The sequence below is a fragment of the Crassostrea angulata genome, chromosome 6 (assembly GCF_025612915.1).
Source record: "Crassostrea angulata isolate pt1a10 chromosome 6, ASM2561291v2, whole genome shotgun sequence".
Lineage (NCBI taxonomy): Eukaryota > Metazoa > Mollusca > Bivalvia > Ostreida > Ostreidae > Magallana > Magallana angulata.
The window spans coordinates 56484048-56511283 of record NC_069116.1 but is presented as its reverse complement, the minus strand read 5'-3'; the positions used below and the strand labels follow the sequence as shown (position 1 = coordinate 56511283).

Below are 27236 nucleotides of genomic sequence, written 5' to 3'. Positions count from 1 at the left end.
CAATCATCTGATTGCTGAGAAAAAAAGCTTTGGTTTAATATTCTAAGTCAATACCGATTCTTGAAAAATCGTTGAAACGGTGGGAATTTATCTTTGGAGCCTGCTACAGCCGTTGCAATTTTAATTCGATTTCATTTATTGGCTGCTTTATATCTATATAAAACTTAGAGTAAATATACATTTTTCCCATGCTTGTTTTTAGTTAAAAAAACATTTTTTTTTCCAAGTTAAAAAACAAATGAAGAAGTCGAACTTTTAAACTAAAACTTTGAATGAGTGTTATTGATTCCAAGCTTTGTTTACTTTACATACAAAACAACCATGTTAAAACCCAACAAAATAAAAACAAACTAATTGTTAAAAATAAAAACAAACTAATTATTAAAGCATAATTTATTGTTATTCTTAGATAGCATTTTGGATTTCTTCCGCACATTCTCATATGATTATTTTGTATAGAAATGGTTACAACTCAAATGTGAACAATCACTAATGGGTTGAGGTAAAATATCTGATTGTACTGACGTCTCTGGCAAACCACGTGGGGGGGGGGGCTAAGGAGAGAGGGGGTGGTCAGGACTGCAGAGAGATTGGGGGGGGTGGAATGTACCATGGTAACAGACAGACTAGGTGAAGAAAAACATATGCACTTGCACATTGCACTGTGTATAGTACAACAGTCCTAACTATTGGGGCAGAAAAGCAGCCCCATTGATAGACTTATGATCAATTTACAACGTAGTAATATCGTGTAATACACATATAGTGAAAGAGAAAATACTTAGCATTTCATTTTCAATAAATAACGACTCATTTGAGATTCTATATTTTTGAGATACATATACTAGTATCACCAAGAGCAAGGCCCAACTCTAAATGCAAAAAGTATTCTTCCAACTAATATAAAAGCCCCTCATGGTTAGACATTATATACCAAGGAATCGGTTACATATCATACACAGACCCAGCCTTCCAAAACTTTGGAAGGAATTCAAATATTGTCAAAACACAACAAAACATACATAGATAAACCAACTGAAAAAAATAAACACATCCAAAAAAATAGACATAATTCTTTTAAAATTAGATATAAGACAAACAGGTTATTATAGTAAATATATTAATACAAAGTAATTACACCAGTCCCTGTAGCCAAGTACTGTCATGTATTTCACAGGTACAGAGATGGGACTTGTCATATAAAGCTGTAGGTACTGGCAGCACTAAGACTTCAGGGTCTGGGGGTTAGATCTCTACTAGTTCACACACAGTACTAGGACTACGGAGTGCTGGCCTGTAGCAGACTGGAGCACAGAGCTGCCTCCTGCCACACCCAGCTATTTAAAAACATTGGACACAAAACAGGGGCTCACTGAGTCCTTACAGATATCAGTCCAATTGATTGTAACCAATGTATGGTAATTAATTAACAAAAAAACTGGACACAAAACAGGGCTCAGTGAGTTTTTTTGGTTTCTTGTTTTTATAAATTTTGGTCTTATGAATTATAACCAATGTAATAAAATAATAAAAAAAAAATCTGGATACAAAATAAAAGCTATCTTTCTAATTGAAATTAATCCTAATGATTGAAACAAAATACTTAATTAATAAAAACACCCAATGAACTTAAATATGATAAAATGTTCACATAAGAAGGTCTAAGTTTGATCCCACAAGATTGTTCACACAACGGCTGAATGTGAATGAAAATGAACCTGAAAATAAAATAAATATCAATAAATTCAAAATTTATTATATAAATCAAGAATTAAAAAACAAAACTTTATTCATTCTGGAAAATTAAATGTGTAATTTATAGATGATAATATAACTTAATTTGTCACTAAACTTCAAAATTTGATTTTTTTCACACAAATCAAAAATATAATTATGATCAGAAGTAATTCTAGTCTATTATGAAGCCTACCTTATATGTATTATGCCAGTGGATTAGTTTTCATTAATGATACATCACTTTCAACCATTTCTTTGACCAATGCCTACAAAATCAAAAGTACATCCAACACTGTAAATATTGATAAAAACAGCATTTTAAAAGTAGGATACTGTATGATAATGAAACTGTTAAGAGGAAATAAAGAAATGTTGCAATGTCAAATCAACTTTATAATGAGACTACATCACTTTGATGACCCAGTACATTTTAATTACACTGTAATATTAAATCCCATTCACCATTTAGAGCCACATTAAATGTTTCTCTAAAACGATAAAAGCTAAAAGAATAAGATTGCACTTTGTCTTGTTTTTAATATTAACAGAAGATCATAAATGTCCGATTGTTGTGACGATTTAAACTTTATGCATTTTTGACTGTCCTTTAAAATTTTTGTTTAATATACACTTAAAATTTGGTAGGGTTACATGGGTTTTAATCTTTCTAACATTTACACGTATTTACTTATATACTTACATCAAAGGAGTAATTGGGCTGCCACTTCAGGTCTGTCTTTGCTTTCGTACAATCTCCCAGCAGAAATTCCTGTGGAGGAAAATGAATAAAGGTTTTGAGAATACTATAATGTAATAAATTCAGTAGCAATACAATATCACATATAGTGACAATGCTTTAACATATTTTGCATCTATAAATAGTGGCAAACATTACTTGCACAAATTTCATACCAACGATTAGAAGTAATACTATAGCATATACCTGTATTATGCAGGTATTAACCATCAGAAGCAAATAAAAATCTGTCATTAGCATCAAAATTTATCTTTTAAAATATGCCTGCCATTTGAAATATTTTGCACTTTAAGAAAACAAAAATTACATTCTTAAATATTCCATTATGAGTTAAAATAGAAAATAGCCTTTTCTGCCAACTGCTAGGCCAGACTTCAACCCTTATATAAAACAAGACTCCACAGACATATATTTATCTCCAAGCCATTAAACCCGTCTCATTATTTACAAGTCCAGCAAACCAGCTTTTAATGTCAAAAACGTTTTTTGTGTAAGAAGTTTTGAGACTTGGTTTGGCTATATGATGTATAGATAATGGCGGTGACAGCAGTACACAGTGTCAAACGCCAGCCATGGCACTACATCACCTGCCAGATAGTTTTGTAGAAAATATTAAATTTAATGGGGCTTTTTATGGTTAAAAGGGGTCATAAAACCATCAGTCTGTGATGAAAATAAATAAATAAATTAAGTTCTACAATAAAACAATAATGAACACTACATCCTTAGAAGCAACCCGCAGTATCAACCCTTTATCTTAGGTGGACTTCCTAATTTAAAAAGAATCATTCCATAATATTTACTTACTTTTGAACGTTAAAAAAAGAAGAGAAAAATACTGCTTTGGCATTATTGCATGGCAATCTTTTTCATCTTCTGCCTTAATTTATCATTGATATATTTTGATGTTTAATTAATATTATTGATGAATCATAAGAAGATTACAAAGCAATAACTGGTCAAGCAATTTAAAATTGACATTACAAGTACAATAACAAGAATAAGATGTAAGCAAAATGGAAATATATTTTATTAAATCTGGAACGATTAATTCGTAAGATTTTAAGGCTGTTTGGTATATGAAGTCTTATTTCCTGATCTGTTCTCCTCCATTCATCTATTTCTGGCTCCTTCAGCAGATATTTCACGTCAGGCTAAGAAAGCCCGAAGGAAAATAAAACGCTGGCTGATATAAACAAATATAAAAAACATAGAAGTTGTATTATTTTTTTTTTTCTGTTAGCTGAAGGTAATTTTTCTCCCCTGTCATTTACTGTTTTTAGTAGTTTTTTGACACTTTTGAACCGCTGCTTAATTTGTTGAGACCACTTCCCGCTGTGTACTGAAGTCCAACTACCTCAAAGCAGACCGATTCAATGATTAGTCTGTAATTTGTCAAAATGCCACAAACCAATTAAATACAACTTGTGTCATAAAACTGTGTAGTCAACAAACAGAGATGTATCCGCGTCATGGCAGTGTAAGATCACACTCTGTCATGTGCTCATACCGACACTATTTTACAGATGCAAAGGGCTATAACTCTTGTAATTATTATCGTCCATTAAACTAAAAACTTTGATAATATACTAACGGTCAGGCCAAAATAACATTATTTTTTGTATGCTATTGCCCTCTCCCCTCATTGTAATACCCCCTGCTGAAATTTTTTTTTTATTTTTGATGTAATTTTGATAAGTTAAACTTAAAGTTTGAAAAAAAAATCCCCTCCCTCTCTCCTGGGTCAAGATACATCCAGAATTAAGGATGAATTAATTTTTTTTTTTTTTCCCCTGACAATTACAGCCAAGTCAAATACCAATTAAAGTTAAAATTTTGATTTTAAATAAATAAAAATGTGCCCTTTCAATGAAGTTGAGTCAATCAGAGTCAGATAGCATTATCTTCTAAATGTGTTTGGCAGACTGAACAAAGAGAGGCAACTCTTACCACTTCTGTGGGGCGGTAGAACTTGGGGTTGACCTTGACTCGAACCTCCCCGGTATTCTTGTCCTTTCCTACCTCATTCACGCCTTCTCCTTCCCACCTAGAATAAATAGGTCAGAAAATCATACCTCAACTCATAACATTAAAAGGTCAAAACATCATAGCATATACGATAACTTGTAATATCAATAGGTCAAAATAGCATAGCTGCGACACACCTCAACTTGTAATATTAAATAGTCAAAACACATATACCTCGGCTTCTAATATTCAATGGTACATGTAATTTTGATAAAATACTTGTACATGTTTTAATTTTACAGAATTTCTCAGATATTGTAGCCTATTTTAAGAAAAAATGTTTTAAAAGTATTAAATTTATTTTTTCTACCATTCGTGTGAAAAAAAAGTTTTAGAAAACATAAATACAGTTGCTTTGATACTGTAGTGTTATTTTGAAGCAGAAAGCTAAAAAAGAAATCATAAGTCGAGTTTTGTGTGTTGGTAGATAGAGTACAACACCTGCGTCTTTAGGCATGACACATGCATCTCTATCTCCACTTTAATATCACTTAAGAAAACTCGTAATATTTAGAAAACAATGAAAACTCTGACACTCATTAATTTCAAAAGTGCGTTTCTCTGTCGAGAATTCATGTTGAAAAATGATTACCGGTGTGCGAAGTTTGGGAAGTGCAGCGTTTCATAGACAAACATGTAAATGTCTTTTTTCCCAAAATGAATACTTAATCTTACTGAGAAAGATACACCACAGATGTTTGGGGACAAACATCACACTAGATTCATTAATAATCAAAAACAATTTTAATAATTTATACAAAAAACAAATTATGAGGCATTTTTCTGAAGGCGATCACAGGGGAAAAAAAATTGCCGCACATTATACGACTCATTATATGTGATGTTTATCACATTTACTAGTTTTGTTTATTAGCTCAAAACTACATGGTTTATAAGCAACATATAAATAAATGCATATTCAGTGTACACAATTTACAAGTACACAGCCATATCTGCCATGATAGGATATTTTTACAAATAAAATAATTATATATATAATACATATCTTATCACATTATGTCAAAGATATACAACATAACTGAACAGCAATTAAAACAATTTTTCTTGTACTCAGTAGCTTTTTGGAGAAAAATACTAAGCAACTGAACTAGCTTGAAATTAGATGGCTTTGACCTGTAATACTTTTTTATATTAATACACAGTAAATGACTGTACTTTGAACATTCTAGGATGAAGTAAAATGAATCTTCAATCTTATCAAGAGCACAAAATCTACAAATGCAACGTGAACATGCGGTTCGGTTATATCGACATTGTTCCATTGCCAGTCTATGTGCAGACAATCTATATTTTGTCAGGTAATAAACAATTATTCGAGACATACATTTCCTAAGACAGTACAGACGACAAAAGAATCAGACAAATACTTGTAAAAATTCATGTATAAATTTTAACCAGTTCTATAACCATCACAATCCAGCATAGACTGGACACCTCAATTTTAATATATTTACCATGGATTTACTGAAATGCAGTAACTGTCTTTTGCAATAATTTGAATAAAAAATTCTGAATGTGACTTGAATCTGCTCTTGACCAATCATTACAATTTAATCCCTGATTTGTTAGTCAAAGATGATAAGTGTTTCCATGCAGTATTTTTTAATGATATGATTTAACAGAACATTAACAATATTAATATTATATCTATTGTGTACATGTATACACTTTTTATCCATATATCAACATGAAAGATCGATAACCACTTTCAATAAGATAAGTTCACCATATTCTCATGATATTGACGTTCACTTACCAATTCTTAGAAAAACATTATCTTCATCTTTGCAAAGAAATAAGTGCTTGCTTATTCAAAATATCTTTTCAACATTTCAACAGATTACCAGTATATTCAAATTGCTGTATTAAAATTTAAATCCACATTGCATGATTCTATCCTCATTGTTGGATTTTATCCACACTGAAATATCCTATCCATGTCCCAGTATCCTCTATCCATATCATTTTGCTAGGACATGAATAATAATTAAATGGTGTTAATGACAGATATATCCAAACACATTCCATAATGCATATCCAGATTAACATGTAATATCCACCTTAAAGTATAATCCACATGGCTATACATCAATTAACTTTATCCACATCAAAGTATCAAACATGTATAACTTCACATTACATCAGTAATGTGTAGACATTACAACACATTCTTTCCATTATATCCACATCAAAGTATTATCCACATAGCTACACATTTACTTACACAATATCCACGTTGACAACTTTGAAGGCTTTCTCCACAAATTCTCGGACACTGTGGCATTCTCCCATAGAGATCACGAAATCCTCAGGTTTTTCTTGTTGAAGCATCAGCCACATTGCCTACAGAGGAAACAGATTACACAACTCTGTAATTTTTCTAAACCTCCACTATCTCACAACTATACACTCAGGCAAACTTCAACATTCAAAAGGTAATTCCAATGATATAATTTTGATATTCTAAATCCTAAAGATTATTCCAATGATTAGATTTTTTTTATTGAAAATGCAACTATAGTAAAAAGTTTGAAGAAAATAATTTTTCGCATATGGAATCTTTGCTTTTCAAAGAATTCCCCTTTTTCAGTACTGCATAAATCATAAAATTCTTAAATAGCGTAGCTAATCGGATATAAAAGGGAAATAATTTTGAATATCTTGGATAAAAACAAAAGCAGAGTTTTATGACTTAACATCACTCCACTTCGGATTATTCAAAATTTTCAGTCACTGATAACTGACACTTTTTAAAAGTTTCAACATAGGAATCCTCCACATAGAATCCTCCTTTCTGAATGCAGTAGACCACTAGGTCAGTACCAACTCGGAGACACACCAAACATTACTGGTGGTTGTCCCGGAATCTCTGTAGAAGAGTTTGAATCATGCGGACCACTTTTATAATTTCTTGGTGTTTACACATGAAAACTGAACTGCTTTTACTGGTGTCAAATCATCAACTTGCACAGTCTCAATGACATTTAGGTTTTGTAAAGTTGAGGAAGAAAAAATATTATTGTGAGGATCTTTTCTAGACAGAAGTTTGCTTTAGGAGTTCTTCATGTTTGGTTTGTGTTTACAAGACAATCTGATGTTGTTTCTCATAACATCAGACAGAGAGATGCCAATTTCAGTGTTTTAATGTTTGTTTATTTTGATTTCATCAAAAAGTGAAATTTTACTCTTTTAAGATCAAATGAATAGAAAACAGTTTGTCGTTCAAACCAACTGCTAATCATTATTATAACCTTGTATGCAAAAAATTGAATCATACCATATTCTGATTTAATCTTTTTCTGTTTTTAATGCTCACTGATACTGGATTTGTATTGTACATGTGTGTTAACTATATGGTGTATGTTTTCTGTGAGTAAACTGTGTCCCTTTATTTCTGAACTTGATATAAGTGTATATAAGTTCCATGCCTTTTACTGGCAGATTTTAATGAAACATATTTGCCGATGTGGGACTATACCTCTACATAGTCCTTGGCGTGGCCCCAGTCTCTCTTTGCGTCCAGGTTTCCGAGCTGTACGTTCTCTTGTTGACCAAGAGTTATTTTAGCCACGGCTCGTGTGATCTTCCTCGTCACAAATGTCTCACCTACATGACAAAAAAACATTGCAATCAAACAATTTCATATTTTTTTTAATATTACAAAGTATTCTGTGAGCTTCTTGATCTGCAAAGTCTGGTTTTGTTCAATCTAATCTACTGCTCGTAAAAGTGCGGTAACCATACATAACGGAGAGCGAGATGAAAGGTCTAATTTTAATAACTGTGGTTTCATCAATATTCGTTGAATACCAATTTTCGTGGATTTCGTCGATTAGTTGATCCACGAAATTAAATGTTCGAAGTGCAATTTCTATTAACATTTTGTATTGATAGGGTCATTGGCCACAAATTTATCTATCCTTGAAACAGTGATTTTTACTTCATCCACGAAAATTGATACCCTTGAATATTAATGAAACCACAGTAGATTGGGTTTTGTTTACCGGTACTTTAGAGTGTACCGGTACATGTATATTATACTGGTATATGTATCACTGTCATACATGATATCATTTAGGATTAGTACTATAGAGTCTGCATAGTTCAAAAGTTAATCTTTGCTATATGTTGATGAAAGAACATTACACTAGATAACCAGTGTCCTTTGTCAGGACTTGTTTTTGTTCTTCATAAGCTTCACAAGCCTATGTCTCCTTTCCACTCATCAATGGAAGTCAATTTTCATTTGTCATCATCCAATCATCTCCAATCTACATTGTCCGTGAACTGAGAATCACCCAGTATCACCCCACCATTTTGTTTTGATAACGTCAAACTAAGATGGAAATTCAGCCCCTTCTTTATTTCCAATCATGCAAATTCCACTTCCTATCACTCTGTTTTTCTGTTAAGATTTGATGTGGGATAAATTGGCTTTTGTCAAAGTCAAAGCAACTCTTGTAGTGATTTAACTTGATCCTGTGTAAGAAAACATTGAAGGGAATCTGATCGGCCTGTCAATCACCAATGATACTGCCTAACTCTGTCTGTGGGCATAAACATAAGAATACCAAAGTCTTTCTGTATATATCGATCTCTTGTTGCCCAACACTAAGATATTTTTTTTTATTTATCTCTGATCAAGCATTTTAACTCCAACAGAAATTTTCTTTGTATGAAGTAATTTTACAGAAAAGCAGAACTTTTAATAAATTTATTATTGAAGAGATTTGTATTCTACATCCTATAAATTGTCTGGCTGTAGGGTAAACCATGATTTCTCCCACAGTAAGGAAGCCTTATTAAGTTACAAACCAAAACATAATTCTACACTAAGTCAACATCTTGACATTCTGTCACACTGCGACAGATGTGGGAGAATCCAGGGGGCTGATGGGAAGGTTTTCTGTCTGGGATGGGGGTCAGGCGTTTGTCGGGGTTGGGGGTTGAGTGTCATTTTGTGCACAGCCTGCAGCAAGCCTCTTGTTGATAAACATTGGCCTGTCATTTCCATTTCATCAACAGGGCATGCCCGCTTGTTTAATGCATTATATCTCAGAGGATTAAACTCCACAAAAACCCATTACATCACCATTTATTTTTTGATGAAAAAGAGGGTGTTCTCCATAAAATGAAATATAATTGATATTTCTTTGTTGGCCATGGCCCGAGGATATTCCGACAAGAATCGTACAATGAACTTCACCATCCTCTCCTCACGTCTGTAATTCACCAGTATCGCTTTCACTTTTAACCAGATAAACATGTAATTTAAGGCTCAATCTCTTGACGCATGCCATTTTATATTTAAATTTGAATCTTCTAATAGATATCTCTAAGATACAAGTCTTGAGGAGTACCAACAACTACTGAAGAGTAAAGAGTTAAGGTATTTACTCCTTGTCAGTTCATTACACAACCAATGTATAACATATTCACCAAAGCATTCAGTCTGCTCCTTACAATATTTCACAAAAATCTTAGTATATCCTCAAAAATTATAATTTATATACATGCATGACCTATTGGCACTAATTGGCAATTTTTTTATTTACTTTAACATTCAATCTTCAGTTCATCTAGCACTTGCATGTGAAATTTTATTTGCTATTATTTACCCAACTTATCCAATTAGTATTTAGTATAATTTCCCTATTTTACGCTAGTACTTTATTCAGCAATTCAACCGTTTTTAAAATCTGCATGATGTATTTCTTACGATTTTACAAGGATATCATTTCCTCACTTATTATTAGGAATCTACATTATGCATCAATTGGGGTCTTTTGCTTTTCTCAAGCTTTCCAGCTTCTGTTTATAAATTCCAAACAACATCTTAACTGGAACATGTACGTGTGCTACTATATAGTGGACTGTAACATGACTTATCTCACCTCTCCTTGGACTCTCGTGGTTAAACAGGATTCCGTTACAGGCGTACATGCCGTAGGCTTCTCGGTAGTTGATTACTATCCAGTAGGCGTACAGCTTGGCCACACCTGGAACATCAAACAGACAGACATACAGGTAACTATGTATCCTAGTACCTGGTATGTACATAACCCATACCCGGTACCCAACATTAATGCTCTTCAGATGGGCTGTAGCCAGATACAATAATAGATCTAGCGACCATAGAACAAGAAATTCTGTGAAAGGACACAACCTGAAATTTGTTTTAAGAACTTTTGATCCCTGAGAGAATGCAATTGATTTCATAATGAAAATAAAGAGTAAATTGTTGCAATCATTTACTTCTTACCAAAGTATAATTTGGGCAAAGAAAAAAACTTATTCAACATGATTGAGGAATGTATTATTAGTTTTTTTTAAAGAACTAGCTTACCATAAGGAGATCTGGGGTAGAAAGGAGTGGTTTCTTTCTGGGGGATTTCCTGAACTTTTCCGAACATTTCGCTGGTGGATGCTTGGTAAAATTTGACTTGGTCGGCAAGCTGACATGTTCTAATTGCATCTAACAAACGCAGTGTTCCAACGGCATCAACATTGGCAGTGTATTCAGCCAACTCAAAGGAGACCTGAACAAAATACATAATACAATATATCGAAGTATGGTAAATAAAAACCCACCAAATAAATAATTCTATACGTGTGTGATAGGTGTACACATAAACAAATCATTAAAGAAATTTATTGTTTTCAAATAATAAATGTTATTTCTTTAATTTGTATGTACCGGTAAATAGTTTTGGACAAAGGAAAAGGCACAACTCTTATATTAATCTATAAATTAATCAAGTATTTGCCAATGAAGTCTTGCAGGTTCAGAAAGCAATGAGTTTGATAAAAGTACTTGAAACTTGATAAGGTTTTCAATTAGATGCACAATTTGACTGGATGCTGTGGGATGAGCCTGCCAGCAGGGGGGATATCTGAGTAGATATCGGGGACAGATGAAATAACACAGCTGACAGGGAGGAGCTTCACTAAATAGGTCAATTATAACCCAAATTCACACCAACTGACACATTTCGCCTGTTACATAGTAACAATGTTTTGGTTGCCTCATTTACCATATGAAGCATCTATGTGTATCAGAAATTCTCTCAAAATCTATTCCATTTAAAACGAATCTACTGTACAACATGAAAGAAAAACCTTTTACACACAGAACCAGTTTCTACCTGAGGAGCTGCACTAGTTTTTTTATTTGTTACAGTCTACCTGCATTTTTTTTAAAACCCTGATTTATATATATATAAATAAGCCAAGTTATCTGCCCATGCACTCCTGTCAATGTCTTCCCTTCTTCTGGTCACTGTTTTTTATACTTGACACATCCTATTTAATTTACAGTAGGTTTAGCTGACTAGAACAAGAAAAGAATAAATATGTCAACTGTTTTTAAAAGCAAACTGAATGTTTCTTATAAATAATTAAGATGACATTTTCAATTTAGACGGTTGAATTAATTAGTGCATAAAACCATGTAGCCCAAGATGCACAGTTGTATACTGACCTTGGACAAAGAGAGATAACTCAGATTTGTGAGAACTTTTTGCATTTGCAATGTGAGAAAAAGAAAATTGTGGCCACTGGCCTGTGAAATTATGACATATAATTATGATAATTTAATATCTACAACAAATTATAGGGAAATTTAAAACAAAAAATTGGAAGAATAAATTCTGCCAAATGCCTTCCTGAGATTTGGTGTGATATGATCACACTCGTAAAAAAAATAATATATTGTATCAAATAAACATTGAGTCTCAACACTTGGTTCCCCATGTTCAAGTTTTTTAGTGATATGGTGCTTGCTATAATGTAGATTATGTACTGAATACATTTGCTCCTAACTTTTATGCAATACATTAAAATATATCTACTATTTACATATTTACCATATTTGGAGGGGGGAGGGGGGGGGGTCAAGGTATTTCTTTTTCAGTTATATAACTTCGTGATTTTAAAGGGATCTGGACACGATTTCAGATGAAAATTTTATTTTTTATTTCTATGTATAAAAAAGTTTACTTTTGTATTTTGAATGATTCCCCAAATTTTGAATGTTAAAAGTCATGTTAAAAGTGAGATACAGAGGAAAGAAGTCGTTGTTATGTAAACAAAGCTCGAGTCTTATATTTGTTTACAAATACTGTAAAGAAATTGCCATTTCTTTATCAAAATAACTTGTGGAAACAATTCAGCTGATTCAATGGGTTCATAAATAATTTCTTCACAACAAACAGCAATATTAAATTGAAGCTTATACCATTACAACAAATATGTAGACATTAACAGGACTCGAGCTTTGTTTACAAAACAAAGAATTTTTACCTCTGCAACTCGTTGTGACTCAATATTTGACTTTCAAATTTTGTTAAAGCATTGGGAACATGTATTTTAACAATTACAGAAAATTTTGAAAATTTTAAGCTCAAATCGTGTCTAGGTCCCTTTAATGAGTCAGATTTTTTCCAAACTTTCTAGAACATGATACTGTAAATTCCATATTTTACGCGAGTACTTAATTCCGCGATTACTTAATTCCGCGATTCAACCGTTTTCCATCAAATCGCGAGAACAATAATTCGCAAATGCCGAATTTTTATCATAGTTTCTTGTAATTAAGGTCAGAAGACACGTTCCTCGAGAATCTTTCTTGTATCTCCTCCTCATAAAGAGTTCCAATAAAAATATTAATTTTATAATTACTTTAAAACTAGAACTGTCCTAATGGGACTAATACCCCCGCTAGGCTAATTTCAAATGGGACAAATAATTGAATTGAATAATAAAGGTTTGGAACACATACAAAAAAAAATTTCTAGAATTGTAAAAAAAAAAAAAAGTTAGTTAACAAAGAAAAATTAAAATCAAAATTGTCAGAATTTCACTGTAAATACATATCTATAACAGTAATACATTTACAAATGTATGTATTTGATGAGATATTTTTTTAATTTAATTGATTTAAAGAAAAACCAACAAAATGACAATAACCCCTCCCTTTGCAGTGAATAGAAATACTGGTAGCCAAGCAATGCTCTTCTGTTGATAAAACTTTCAATACCTTTCTAAGTAGAGTCTTGACAGATGCAATTACTTGTTTCAAATTTTCCTCACTTTCTCCTATGGCACAATGGAACTCCATATCAGAAAATTGATCCCATAGGACTATGATTTTCTTTGATGATCTTGTTAAATTTAATAAAATCCCAAAGCATTACCATAATAACCATACTATGTAAAAATATGTAAAAAAGAAAATTTAATATTACAATCAATTTTAAAATTGCCAAAACACTACAATCATATCAGTAATTTTGAATTTCATTTAAATTAATGCCCAATAGGGTCACTTCATCAATTTACTTGACAAATGAATTTAAACAACCTCTAAAAATAGTTTAACTTCTTTATTAATAATTATATTATTTATTTCCTTATTATGATAGACCTTTTGGTTTACATGAAACAGTTTTAAAATAGCCCCAAAACCATCACCCATTTTACAGATTATCAATTTCCCCTAAACACATGCTCCATCTGAACCATGGCTCAGATAATGGCTCCCTTGGGACAAATGAATTCAGCCACACTTGTCTTTGATGTTCTTATTAGCTCCTAAGAATTTATCATTGACAAACAAAAACTTTGCATTGTCAGTTGATAGAATACTTATAAAAAATAATTTTTTTTTATTAATTAAGACATAAAGACAAAAAACTCCATCTGGATGTATTTATATAAATATATTTTAGAGTGTTTTCTATTAATTAATTAATAAAATCTGTAAGGATTACCTCCCTTACTTTTCAACATTAGTGTACAATATATAGAATAAGGAATATGAAAACTGTCATAAAATCATTAAATCTTGTCTGCAGATCTTAAAAAAAATTGCAGGTGCACATCTTCAGATGGTGTTCAACATATGTACAAATTTTCAAACTGTTCCATGCAGTAATAAAAAATTCTATAGGGGGGACAAAGTTGCGTCTACAGACAGACGGACAGACGGACGGACAGACAGACGGACAGACGGACAGGGTGAAACCAATATACCCCCTAAACTTCGTTTGCGGGGGTATAATGACCAAAATTCACTTAGATGGTTTTATGTCTAGATGGTTGAGTGGTTAGAACCGTGGCGGCTCACTGCCAAAAGCGTTTAGGTTCTAGAGTCTTGAGTTCAAAGCCCCGCCCTGGTGGAGATATAGTTCTAATATAGTGAATTTCGCTGTGGTGTAGATGTATTTATTTTTATATCAGCAATTCAAGTGTATTTTCAAGAAGATTATAAAGGAAATTGCATACTCTAGTATTTTGCAGAAATGCCTGGTAAGGTACCCTAATTTTTTTGCAAGAAGGTTTGTCAGAGTAGTAGTAAACCATTAGCAAATTCCTGGAAAAAGTTATCTAAAATTGAGGAACGTGTCGTCTGACCTTAACATATATTCGAAAAATTTAAGCGAGATTGTAAAATTCACGAGACGTGCTTCTCGCGATTGTACGCGGATATTAATTCCTTGCATTTAATTAGGAATCTACAGTAGTTGTCTTACTTTGACATGGCTCTGGGCTCCTAGGTTGTAGATTTCATGGGGACGAATTTGACTGATAATCTTGACCAAGCAGGTACTGTCTGTCAGGTCTCCATAGTGAAGGTGCATGGCTGAAGAAGAAAAGAGAAGCACTTCATTAATGGGTGGACCAGCTTCCCCAAACATGTAAGAAGCTTACATGTAAAACTAACTGTTTAAATATGTGGTAGAGTGTTATTTTAATTTGTTTTTATTGAAATGATTAAATATCAAATGCAACTCCTAATTTTTACAATTTGCGTATTTGAATATCTGTGATGTTTTGACTTTCAATAATAAATAAAAGCATACAATACAGTTGGTTTTTTATTTTACTTATTGAATTCTTACTCGTATAAGTCCTGAGGGTAGTTTATAGATCTGTGTTTTTCATTGGTAAAAGAGAGGGTTTCCCGCGAAGTTCTTTGTGCTGGTCAGGGATAGAGCAATAGTTTTTTGCCCAGTTGAGATATTTTGACTACCTGACTATTTTTTTTATTAATTACGAAAGACTTCAGGACATCGACTGTAAGTTGACATTTGTTTTCTTACTAATTCCTTGTTTTCCATTAATTAATCTATTTCTTACTTTTAATGTAATTTTAATGCAACATACTGACTTCAATTAATAATGATCAAATGAATCAAAGTACATGTATATGAAGGTTTTTATATCAGTCTTGTATGTTCATTAATAGGGCTATCTGTCGTTCAGTATTCGCCCATTAATCGGGTATTGTACCATTTGGAACCCTGATCCATAATCAGGTATACGTGTATAGAAATATATATATTATATATTATGCATAAGAGCTGTATAACTCATATGATTATTATTTATAAATGGGTATGTGAACTCCATAATGTTCAAGTTCGTATATCACTTTGATATAAGGAGATTAACTCTTATAGTTCTTTTACTCGGTATCTATTGTAAACTTTTAAAAGAAATTAATTTGTGTATACTTCTTTGAAAATATTATTGTATTAATGTAATATGTTTGTTGTTATAATGTATGCTAAAATTGCTATTGTTAACCTTTTTACAGGGTTCATGATGAAATAATTATAAATATAGAGAACCTGAGACGTGGCGTTTTTGTTCATATCATACAAAGAAAACGCTACTACAAGTATATTTAAACTATTTAAGACTTGTGAAAATCAAGTTGGTGTGCATTTGCTTAAAAAAAAAGTAAATACCTGTACATTAAATATCATACATATCATATCAAATATAATGTACATCTATTTGTGAATATATATACCATTTCCCAAAACCTAAATCCTACTATGATATTATTATGATGTCCACAGGCCACATTGCTCACCAATAACAATAACAAATTATAGCTGAATGAGCCTGATCAACTACATGTACAGTAAATGTACAGTACATGTACATCACTTCAGGATATTTTGTCAAACTTAATTTGAATATTGTCATTTGTACTGTTTGTCAAATTTAAAAGCAAAAGGAGAAACTAAATAAATGGATGCAGACAACAGCTCGTATTTGATCAGACATTTTAAGCTCACCTGAGCTTCTCTCTGGTAGACTATGAAGACTACATGCAAGACAAGATTGTAAATATTTTTATCTCCTAAAGGCCATATTTTTTTATTAGTTGTTTTGAAATATATATCAAGGTCATTGCACATCTTTCACCCACAAACACTCTATGAATGAAGTACATGTATAAGACAATAACTGTAGTTCAAAGGAAAAAATGTAGAAGTTTAAAGATATATTTTTACCTAAACTTTTGACATAAAACCTTGGTTTAAAGTAGTTGCACAATATTTTTCAACAAGTACTTTCTGGATAATGTATAGCTCGATTAGGCCATAGGGAGAGAATATATGCCCCAGACAAGAATTTGACACTATTTCCTATAGCCTTGACCTTTGACCTAGAAATGTGATTAAAGGACACTGATCACTTTTTTACCAATGGCACTCTGCAGATGAAGTATGATCCTGATTTTGGCATAGTAGTATGAATACCTGGTATGTGTCAGACAAAATGACGTGTGATGAACAGACACATATGACTACAATGCACCAACAGAGAGGGGCTCTTACAGATATTGGTACATGCGTATTACATCATTAATGGCTGCCCGGGCTTCCAGTTAGACAGAGTTTGCTCTCCTTGCTGGTATCAGACACTCAAATGAATTCAATTAACAAAAGTGATTAAATTGTAATTTGAAAAATAATTAACTTGCCTACATTAAGATTTAGCATTTTTTAATTTGCTTAATGTTGCAGCAATAATACAAATATTTAGGTGACTTGTATAGGCTAATTGCAATAATCAACTTTTTTTATTTTGATAAATCAATGTCATTGTCTTTAGAAGATATTTTTATTTTTAAAGAATTCAAAAATGTTCAATCAGAGTACTATTTGAATTTGGAATTCTTTTGATTCTTGGAATTTTGGGCTTTAAAGAAAATTGCCCTTAGTTAGACTATATTCATAAGCAAATTTAAGTTAGTTGCAATTGATTATGTTAGCTAAAATTAACACATCAAACAATAAAAATTCATGTTACTTGTCTAAGTTATTCTAAGGGGAATTTTCTTAAAAGCCCTAAATTCCAAGAATCAAAATAATTCCAAATTCAAATAATACTCTGTTTTCATCTGATACGAAGTTTTATGGAAATCTTTTTCTCCTAAAGTAAAAAACATTTAATGCTATCTATTTATCTAATGATAATCAATGATTCAACACCATTCAGAGGGGTGCAAATTGGCTAGAATGATAATTAAGAATTAACAAAAAGATAAATAAATACAAAGAAATATGCAAATAATGAAAAATAATCAGGTAATATCACCCTTCAGCTAAGAGACATAATTAAAGCTAAAAAAGACTGTAACAGATCATTCTACATGCTATTATTGGTAAATGAATATACATGTATTAGAAAAAGATATAAAATTGGTATGTCATGTATTATTTAGAAAATGCTTTCTGTAACATATGATTACATACAGCTTCATAACATTAAACTTATATACATACTGTGGTTTCATTACTATTCAACAGCATTATTTTCCAAAAATTTAGTTAAAGGGTACCTGCAGCCAAACCGATGTGAAACATATGTCAAAGAGTTTATTTACCAAAATTTAATGCAAAAACCCGCATCGAAATCGATGCAAAAATAACGGAGTTACGCCGCTTCAAAGTGGCTATTTTTACCTGCTTTGGGAAATCTAATCAAGAGAAAACAGAATTAGGCGATAACGAGGCTTCAGCGGAAGTGACGTCACGGGGTCAACAGGAGGGAAATTTCTTTACAAAGCTATACAAATTAAATTCGATTTTTCAGCCGAAATGATTAATATAGGTGTGATGTTTTGACGTATCTAGTTATTTTAAGTATTGTAGATGTAGAAATTTGAATCAGTAATTATTTTATTACAGTCAGATTTATTTTTAAAGGATTTTAAAATTTGCTATTCTCGTCGCCCTTTCACTGATGAATACGATATCTTATAACGCTTGCATGGGCGGATTTATGTTCATTATTCATTTTTGATTACATAATATCCTTTCACACATGAGTGATCCGAGATAATGACACAGGTAAAGAGGTAAACTACGAAGCCACTGCTCCAGACACACGTGTATCTGGGGTATGTATACACATGGTACACGAGTCTGGTGAACAAAGAGAGGGTTTCACACCTCTGGACTGGTAAATGATTTGTGTATAATTAGCTACTCAATTGTTGAACAATAAAAAGAAAAATAAATTAGACTGTGTGAAATCAAGCATTCGTAAGCTAATACATGTGTATAGTCCGTCAATCAGTGATTAAAGAATCATACACGAGACTATCAAATAGTAAAATTTATGTTCGAAGTAAATGCCTTTATTGTTACTTATCTAATCAATTAAATAATGACCAAATTTACAATTCAGCAATTTAAACCTTTTTATGTGATCAAGTAATTATTTCGGAAGTAATTACATGTACGTTGGTCTTAATTTCTTATTTAATCAAGTGCAACTTTCTTTCGAGCGCTATGGTCAGCAATTTAACGCTTTAACTCCACATTACTTAAATTTTTATACTGAGAACAAATCATTATGAAATCTGAATAAACTTGAACATTGTGACAAAGGATGTATATAAATGTAAAATGAAGTTCCATTATTGTATTTTTAGAAGAATACGAGACAGACTTAATTATGCAGCCATCTTGGACTTTCACCTTGATCCGTTTATAATCCCGTGTTTGTTTGTTAAATAATGCATGCTATTTTGAGTTTTATTGGTCCTATATCAATTTTATTGAATAATCGGGCGAAATCATTTGTAATTTTATGCCTTAAACGAGGAATAGACCCAGCGTTACCTTTTACGAAATATGTATCATCAATATTATTAATCAGTTAATAATGTCACTGAAAAATCATTCGAAAGAATGACAATATTAAAAAAATATGTTTCTTAAAACAAAAGGTAGATTGATTGCCATTTTGCTACATATGCTCTGCATTAATATGCCAAATGTGTTTCACATTTGACTAAATTCATGAAGCAAACAATTTTCCGAATTCTGCATTTTTGTTCGATAAAATACGGGTTTAAACTCAAACAACAGTATATTTAGTCATTCAGGGTTGATAAGGAAATAAAACAACAGAAAAAAATGTTCACATATCGATAAAACAATGCAAGAAAACGAACTGTTTTCATACGATATTCCTGTTTCTCATACAGCCCCGTTGACCCCGTGACATCACAGTTCATCTCGCGCCAAATCGGCTTGATTCAAAACTCGTTCAGGTGTGAAATCGGGTTTTCCCCAAATATCTCGAAAACTACTTATGCAGTCGCTGTAAAATTTTCAGGATAATGTTTTTACACATAGATCTTCATTCTATCAAAAATTGACCGGCACTGCAGGTACCCTTTAAAAGCAAAGCTTCAAAGGTACATAATTTATATTCAACAGTTCAAACAATTGAATTGTTCTTCATATTTCTAATTTGAATGAGTATTTGATTTTATACGCATTCTACAATAATTGACATAACAATTACATGATAATGAAACCACAGTCTACTGCATACTGGGAAATATTCGCCACCATTTTATTTCTGCTCCTTTAGCCCTCTTTGTTTGCATGCAAATTTAAGACTGGGCGAATTTCATTGTCTCAAATTATCTCTCTTTAATCAAAAATTTGTCTGGACGAATTCAAGACGGGGCGAAAGTGTTTGCAAGTATTTAAGGGCGAATATTACACGGGGGAAAATAACCCCGTATACAGTATATTAATTCTTAAATGCTGTCAACTGCATTATATTTTCCACACTATGATAAGTACACATATATAGCCCATGAATGCTCAATGCTACTTACAGTTATCTAGCAGATCATGATGCAAAGAAAACAAAAATAACATGTAAGCTTTCACAATCAAAGAACTGAAACTACCAATGGGGGTTGATAAGGGTAAAGTAAAAACATTATTTGAAGTCGGACATCTGCTGAAAGTTGATTGGGTAAGATTATTGTCACTGTGTCTTACTGAATACCTGAAAGTTACACGTACTGGTGATTTGGGCAAGACGAAGATGACATACTGTCTTACTCCCTGATAGTTGATGGGAAAGACTTACATGTAGTAACGTATCCATAATATAACCAGCGAAAAAAGAAATAAAGCAGTTCATAGTTATTCTGTTTTATCAATAAATGAGGCCCAATTTTTCCCAGAGCTAAAGGAATTAATTTTTCTTTGCCCAGTTTTTCATGAATATTAATTTGTACAAGGTTTGGTCCTTTTGTCTCCATCCAGTGACTCCATCTTTAAAACTAATCAATTACACTAAAAGTTGGAAATTTATATGAACAAAGGCATAAATGACAATGCTTGAAGCTGACATGAATTCTTTATGGTATTTAGTTGCCATATATTACCTTGAGGTTCTTTCTATCCTTAATTATTAATCACCATATTAACTTGTTCAGAAATTTACAAATACACATACTATCCGGTATTTGGTACATTAAATAAATTTGAAAAATAAAATGAAGAATCTACACTTTTTGGGGGGTAAAAATAAATTGCCAAATCAAATTATTTTGCACAGACAGGGTTACATTAGATCCTTTACAGTTTACATCCTTAGCACACTGAACATTTGCTTAACAAAGGACATAAATGTTTGCATCTGTCTCTGACTGTAGATTCATTCAAACACAAGACTCAATAGGCTGTACTAGATCCAAGATAGTATCTTTGAGTGGTCATTTTTATCAGGGTTTTTTCAAAACTTACAATGAAAACACCATTTTTAATGGGTAAAAGAAATACATGTGCTACATATAGGGTGATTTCACCATGCATCGGACACCTTTGAATTTTTCCCTTTGTTCACACATCAAATATCGTCCAAATATAAATAAAACTTCTTTTAAAAGTTACAGGTTTTCCGCTTGCTTAATTATTGTTGAAAAAATTGTGAAATCGTTAAGATGTAGAAAATAAAGCAAATTAATGAAGTGTTGAACTATTTCACCATGGATCGGACAATATTTACCAAGCATCGGACAGCTATAGCAGTACAGTAGGGATTAAAAATAACAATATTTTCTGGTTTTTGTGCAAAAATACAAAGGTTTGGGAAAATTAATTTACCGGGTATTCAATTGCTATTCAGATTTCTTTTAATGTAAATCCTCAAATCTACATATAGGAATTTAGACCGGTGCTTCTGTTTAAAGGAATATTTATCATAAGGGGTTCTTTATCGTGCCAGCTCCTACAGGAACTTTGGACTAAAAAGGCTGTATCCAAAAACTCAATTTTTAAGTGGTCTGGGAAAATGTTTGTACCAATCATTTTTTAAATTTTTATTTAACTTCACATTTAAAGTATATCACAAGGAATGGGCACATAATCTCCATATTATTAGAAGAAATCATGCACTGAAAACTGTCCGATGCAGGGTTAATTTGTGTCCGATCCATGGTGAAATGAACATACGGTGCAATAATGACCTTGACATTAATTGTTCAAAGAAGATGGGGGAATAAGATGGCGCAAATGCCCATTCGGTTTAGTAGTGAAATACAATTTTAAATTTATTTTTCCCCAATTAAATCTATTCAAATATATTATAATACAACTTTGCAAAAGCAAAATTTCTAACTATAGCCAGTTTTTAATATATTTAACAAAAAATAAGAAAAAAATATTGTCGGAAATTTTGGTGGTATAGAACAAATAACATAAAAACCCTATATATATAAGGTTAGCTTATGCCAGGTACTCTAACCACTGAGCCATTTCAGACCCAATAAAATGGGGTTTTTAAATATTATGTGTGACTAAGGTCACAGACTACTGGACTTGTATTGTTTTTCCACAACGTTCAATTGTTGGGATACAATGTATAGTGGGTCATCTCTCCACGTTGTTGTTGATTGAAATCGGTTTGTTTTCCAGTAGACCTTAATTAGACTATTAGAAAAATATGGAGCACAGACCCACTCTATAAAAGAAAATGCCCTGAAGTTCTAAAAAATGACGGTATTTGCAGGTTTTGATACGTACACACCTGTTTGAGTCAACATATTCATAGTATTGAACATACCTATAGGTTAAAAATCAATGATTCTTTAAATATATGTTGTTTTAAATGATTTAAAAACAAACCATCAGATTTATTGATACTTTAATTTTTCAGTGGTCTGTCCGACCGCGTATGGGCATTTTACACGCCTTATCCACCAATCTTCTTTCTTGGACTTATTTTAATCAAATTTTGTTTCAAAACTTACTTCTTTCTAATTATTTTACGCAGAGAGTGCATTTTCACTTATTCACAATCAAACGCACAACATTCAAATAATGCTTTAGTGTAAATTCTTCGTAACTAAATTTTCAATAATGGCGTATTTGATGGCATTTTACAATGCCTATATTGCTTTTTCTTTGACAATGTGACTGTCAAATTCTTAATAATGATAAAGTTTATTTGTTCTAATTCAGGAATATACGAAACAACACATGAGCACATGCACATTTATTTGTATATTTATAAACAAAGTTGTCCGATCCAAGGTATGTGTCCGATGCATGCTTAATTCACCCTACACAGTGTTTAGCAATTATCATAACATTAATACAGAAGTTATCAGCGACAAAAGGAAGATAATCCCTATTTCTGAACTGTTATCAAAGTAGTAGTACAAATTAAATAGTGATGCAACAGAAGCAAATCATATTGTTCAGGGAACAGAAAGTTTAGGCTCAAAAGAGAATCTGTCATTCAGCTAGGAACATTGACAGAAAATTACTGTTCCCATCATTTTATGGTACCAGTACTAGTGACACATATTTCAGTCAAATAAATTTTACAATAACATGCACACAATATTCAAATGAATGGTTGACTATATATTAGTCTTTGTACATACATCCTTCAGTGTGTGACTTGGGGTCAGCATACAGATGCTCTATTCTGGAGGTGTTGAAGGAACTGGACCTCCTAATGATTCCATGAACCTAAAACAGACCAAGATTATATCAGTGGGGCAATAAAAAAACATCCGTCAACAGACACATTAAGTTACAGATGCAATACACATATTATTAAGTCAATCAATACACAAACAAGTTAGATATGCAATACACATTTATATTAATCAATCAATGCACAAACAATACACAAAACATCAGGTCAGTCAATATTACACTAAATATCAAATTAATGAGGCAATACACTAAAAAATATCAAACTAGTGAGTCCATACTCAAAATATCAAATTAGAATGGCCATGCATAATATATCAAATTATTGATGCTATTCACTAAAAAAAAAATCAAAGAGTTAGTAAACAAATCATTAAGTCAATCAATTGCAAGTAAATGTTGCAATATACAAAAGATCACATCAGGGAGGTCATACACAACAAGAGGCCCCAGGCCTTGATGGTCACCTGGTTATCATGGCACGTAGATGGATCTGTCAAAGAGTCTCACGTTTGCATTTCAAGCTTCATTTTGGAGTCTAAATCCTAATCCCAGTTTCCTCTAACTGTTACCCTTGCTTTTATTATTTGATGTGTGCAAACATCAAGTGATTAAAGGGGGAGGCAAGAGTCAGGGGAATCTTGGATTATCTCTGAGAGTCAATTTGGTAAAAAGAGACCTACAGGCCTTTAATGGTCATTCCTTTATAATATTCACAGTTTCATTAATAATGCACACAACATGCATATTGTTCATTGCTACAAGCATACAATGGACAGGAATTAAAGTTTAATTGAAGTTAAAACTGTAAAATTGTTGAGTGACTAAAAATCATGTCCATGAGGCAATACACAAAGACCAAGTTGGTAATCCAACACACAAAGGATTATACATGTATTGATGGAATTTTTTTTTATCTATAATCAAACAGATTGGTCTGTATAAATTTATCAAAAAACACCATATCAAGAAAAGAAGACAGCCACTATTACAGCAGATGTGGTTTTACTTTAAAATCTTTCAGTGGACAAAAGAGATACTATCAGCAATGCAGTATTTGATGTGGTTTTGTGATTGATTATTAGATGCTTGTAAGATTCATTGATTAGTAAAGTAATCTTTGATTTGTTGTACTCAGTCCGAAATAAAAGTGATGGAGTTTGGGAGTGTCATGAGAGTTTAAGAAGATTTTGTAAGTCTGAAAGACAAGCTGGCCCTTCAGTGCATTGCTTGGTTGTTACAATGATAATGCATAGACCATGATAGGTACCCCCTGTTTTTATTTTTTTTATTTAACCTATACCATGTTCTACGTAATAATCTCTCCCCAGTAGAGCTGTTGGCGTGGTTGGTTCTGTTTTAGTACTCTAGCTGATACAGGTGTAGCAGGTAATAAAGCGCATTCCCTGACAAATTGACATTCTGTTTAGATTGAAATATACATGAAACCTATACATTTAAAAAATAAAGACTACATATGTATGTTGAGACCATTTCAAGCTGTCAACACTCTCCATTCAAATTGTTATAATTATTAATTCTTTATTTTCAATTCTTAAGAAACCTTTTCTGCTGATTATAACCTTTTTAAATTTTTTGTTTGTTTGGTTTTTTTTTTAACAATTTTTACTGGGTTTTCAGTGTACAGTATTTTTACCCCAAGTCAGGTATTTTAAGGCTCCTGTACCATGTGTACAGTACCTAGGTCTTCAACTTATCACATGTATGATTAATCAAGTATAAATCTGATGGGGGTAGGGGATTAATGTTAGTTCTGATCAGGATGTATTACTGATTTATGAGAATTAAAATTAAATAAATAAGGAAGTGAATCCTAATCCCAGATTAAAAACAGGATTCACCGAAAGATAATCGTGTCACAGGACATGTCTGCTGTCTGCTACATGTAACACTAACAGTCCAATGAAGCAGCCAATAACAACATTACATCATAGTAGCAAAACCCTTACTGACATGCAATATTTTAAACTCTTCCATGAAATTTTTTACCTTCAAATTTGAATTATTCAAGCCCCCTTTTTCTGTGGTTTGTCTTTGGTGGCGTCTTATAAAAGTAATTCTTTTTTACAACATAGAAAAACACTTCTCATGCAGCCAAACACTGAAACTCTGAACTACAACCAGTTCATGACAGACTAAGCAGCCAAGGCAATGTTTGGGGTGTACGAACTACTGGTGGTTAGTTACATGTACATGATTTCTTAAACATCACTGAAAGTTTGGTCTAATTACTTTGTTGCCTTGAGACAAAATCAGGAATGGAGCTTTTCAAGAAAGCATGAGAAATATAGGATAAATCAGCCACTAAAGAGCTGAAAAACCTTAAACCTTACCTGGTATCCTTTGGCCAGTAAAAACTCTGCCAGATACGAACCATCCTAAAATACAAGAGAACATTGACATTAGTACAAATCACACCACTGACCAACGCACTTGTCTCAGTGTATCAACCACGACCCTTCATCTACTGCCCACCCTCCATCCAAGTACGGAGGGTCACATCCTCTATCAAAATGTTATGCTGTATAGTAAAAGCATGCACTAAGAAAGAAATTGGGTTGGTAATTTAAGCAAGACAAGGATTCTTGAAAATTTAACAATGTCAAAGAAATCAAAGGTTAGCCAGAATGGACATTTGGACATACTTGTGAGGTGTCAATTTCTACATGATTTACTGTACATATCATTAGAGGTGTCACAGAAAAAAGATTGTTGTGATTTCATCTCACTTACTGGACATTGTACACAGTCAGACTTGGCTCTTACACTGGCTAGATTAGGATCAGTTTTAAGTATCACTTGCAAATTCCCAAGGACAAATAAAATTGCACCAGCTTTTAAACGATGAATACTGATTGCCATCCACAAACAAATTCTTGTATTTTTTAAGTAGCCATGTATATATATTATATTTCTTTCCAGACAAACTTCTTTTGTCATAACAAACAACATCAAACAATTTATTTCTGCCGGATGCTAAGATTAAAATCAATTTAAATAAAAGAATGTGGATTTGCTTACAGGTTTTAAATAAATTCCTACCTTTTAACATCAACTGAGTCTTTAACAGTTTAATTGATTCAGATTACGTTACACAACACTCAATATTTATTTTTAGGCCTATAAGTTCGCACATTTTCTACCAAAAGCCTATGTTCCTTTATTCAACAATGCAATTTAGTCAAACTCGGTATGCCATTCGACTGGGATTGCTTCAGCGGCATATGAAATGTACTTGACATGTCATAACGAAGAAAAAACAAAACCCGAAATCAACGGCAACACCCAAACACTACTCCTCACCCGTGACCCAGAGAGAGATTTGTAAGCGGTAAGTGAAAGAAAATATTGTGAGAAAGCCAGAAAAAACAATAAGCATATCTAGTATTGTGATATATACCTGTCCTGTGATGCCGGTAATAAGAGCTATCTTCTGACTTGGTTTGGACGCCATCTTCGTTAATGTCAACGTGGTTTAAGAAAATCCCGTAGTCACGTGATAAAAACGGGAATATACCACTAGCGTAGTTGTTCTAAAAATATATAACAAAGGAAACCCCCTTCATAACGGTACATAGATCTTTACAATCGATATTGTCATTGGATAC

The 27236-nt window shown here is 32.4% G+C and overlaps 1 protein-coding gene across 1 annotated transcript; it reads right to left on the bottom strand.

Moving 5' to 3' along the window:
* Window positions 1–1514: 1514 nt before the first annotated feature.
* On the bottom strand, window positions 1515–27137 carry LOC128190922 (GDP-mannose 4,6 dehydratase-like). Its single transcript, XM_052863169.1, has 12 exons — window positions 27029–27137; window positions 25962–26006; window positions 23553–23640; window positions 15076–15185; window positions 10890–11082; window positions 10438–10542; window positions 8022–8149; window positions 6768–6886; window positions 4445–4541; window positions 2438–2506; window positions 1931–2003; window positions 1515–1718 (listed from the first exon to the last, which is right to left on the bottom strand). The coding sequence occupies exons 1-11, from the start codon at window positions 27080–27082 to the stop codon at window positions 1941–1943; spliced, it is 1071 nt and encodes a 356-aa protein (XP_052719129.1). The 5' UTR covers window positions 27083–27137; the 3' UTR covers window positions 1515–1718; window positions 1931–1940.
* Window positions 27138–27236: the final 99 nt, after the last annotated feature.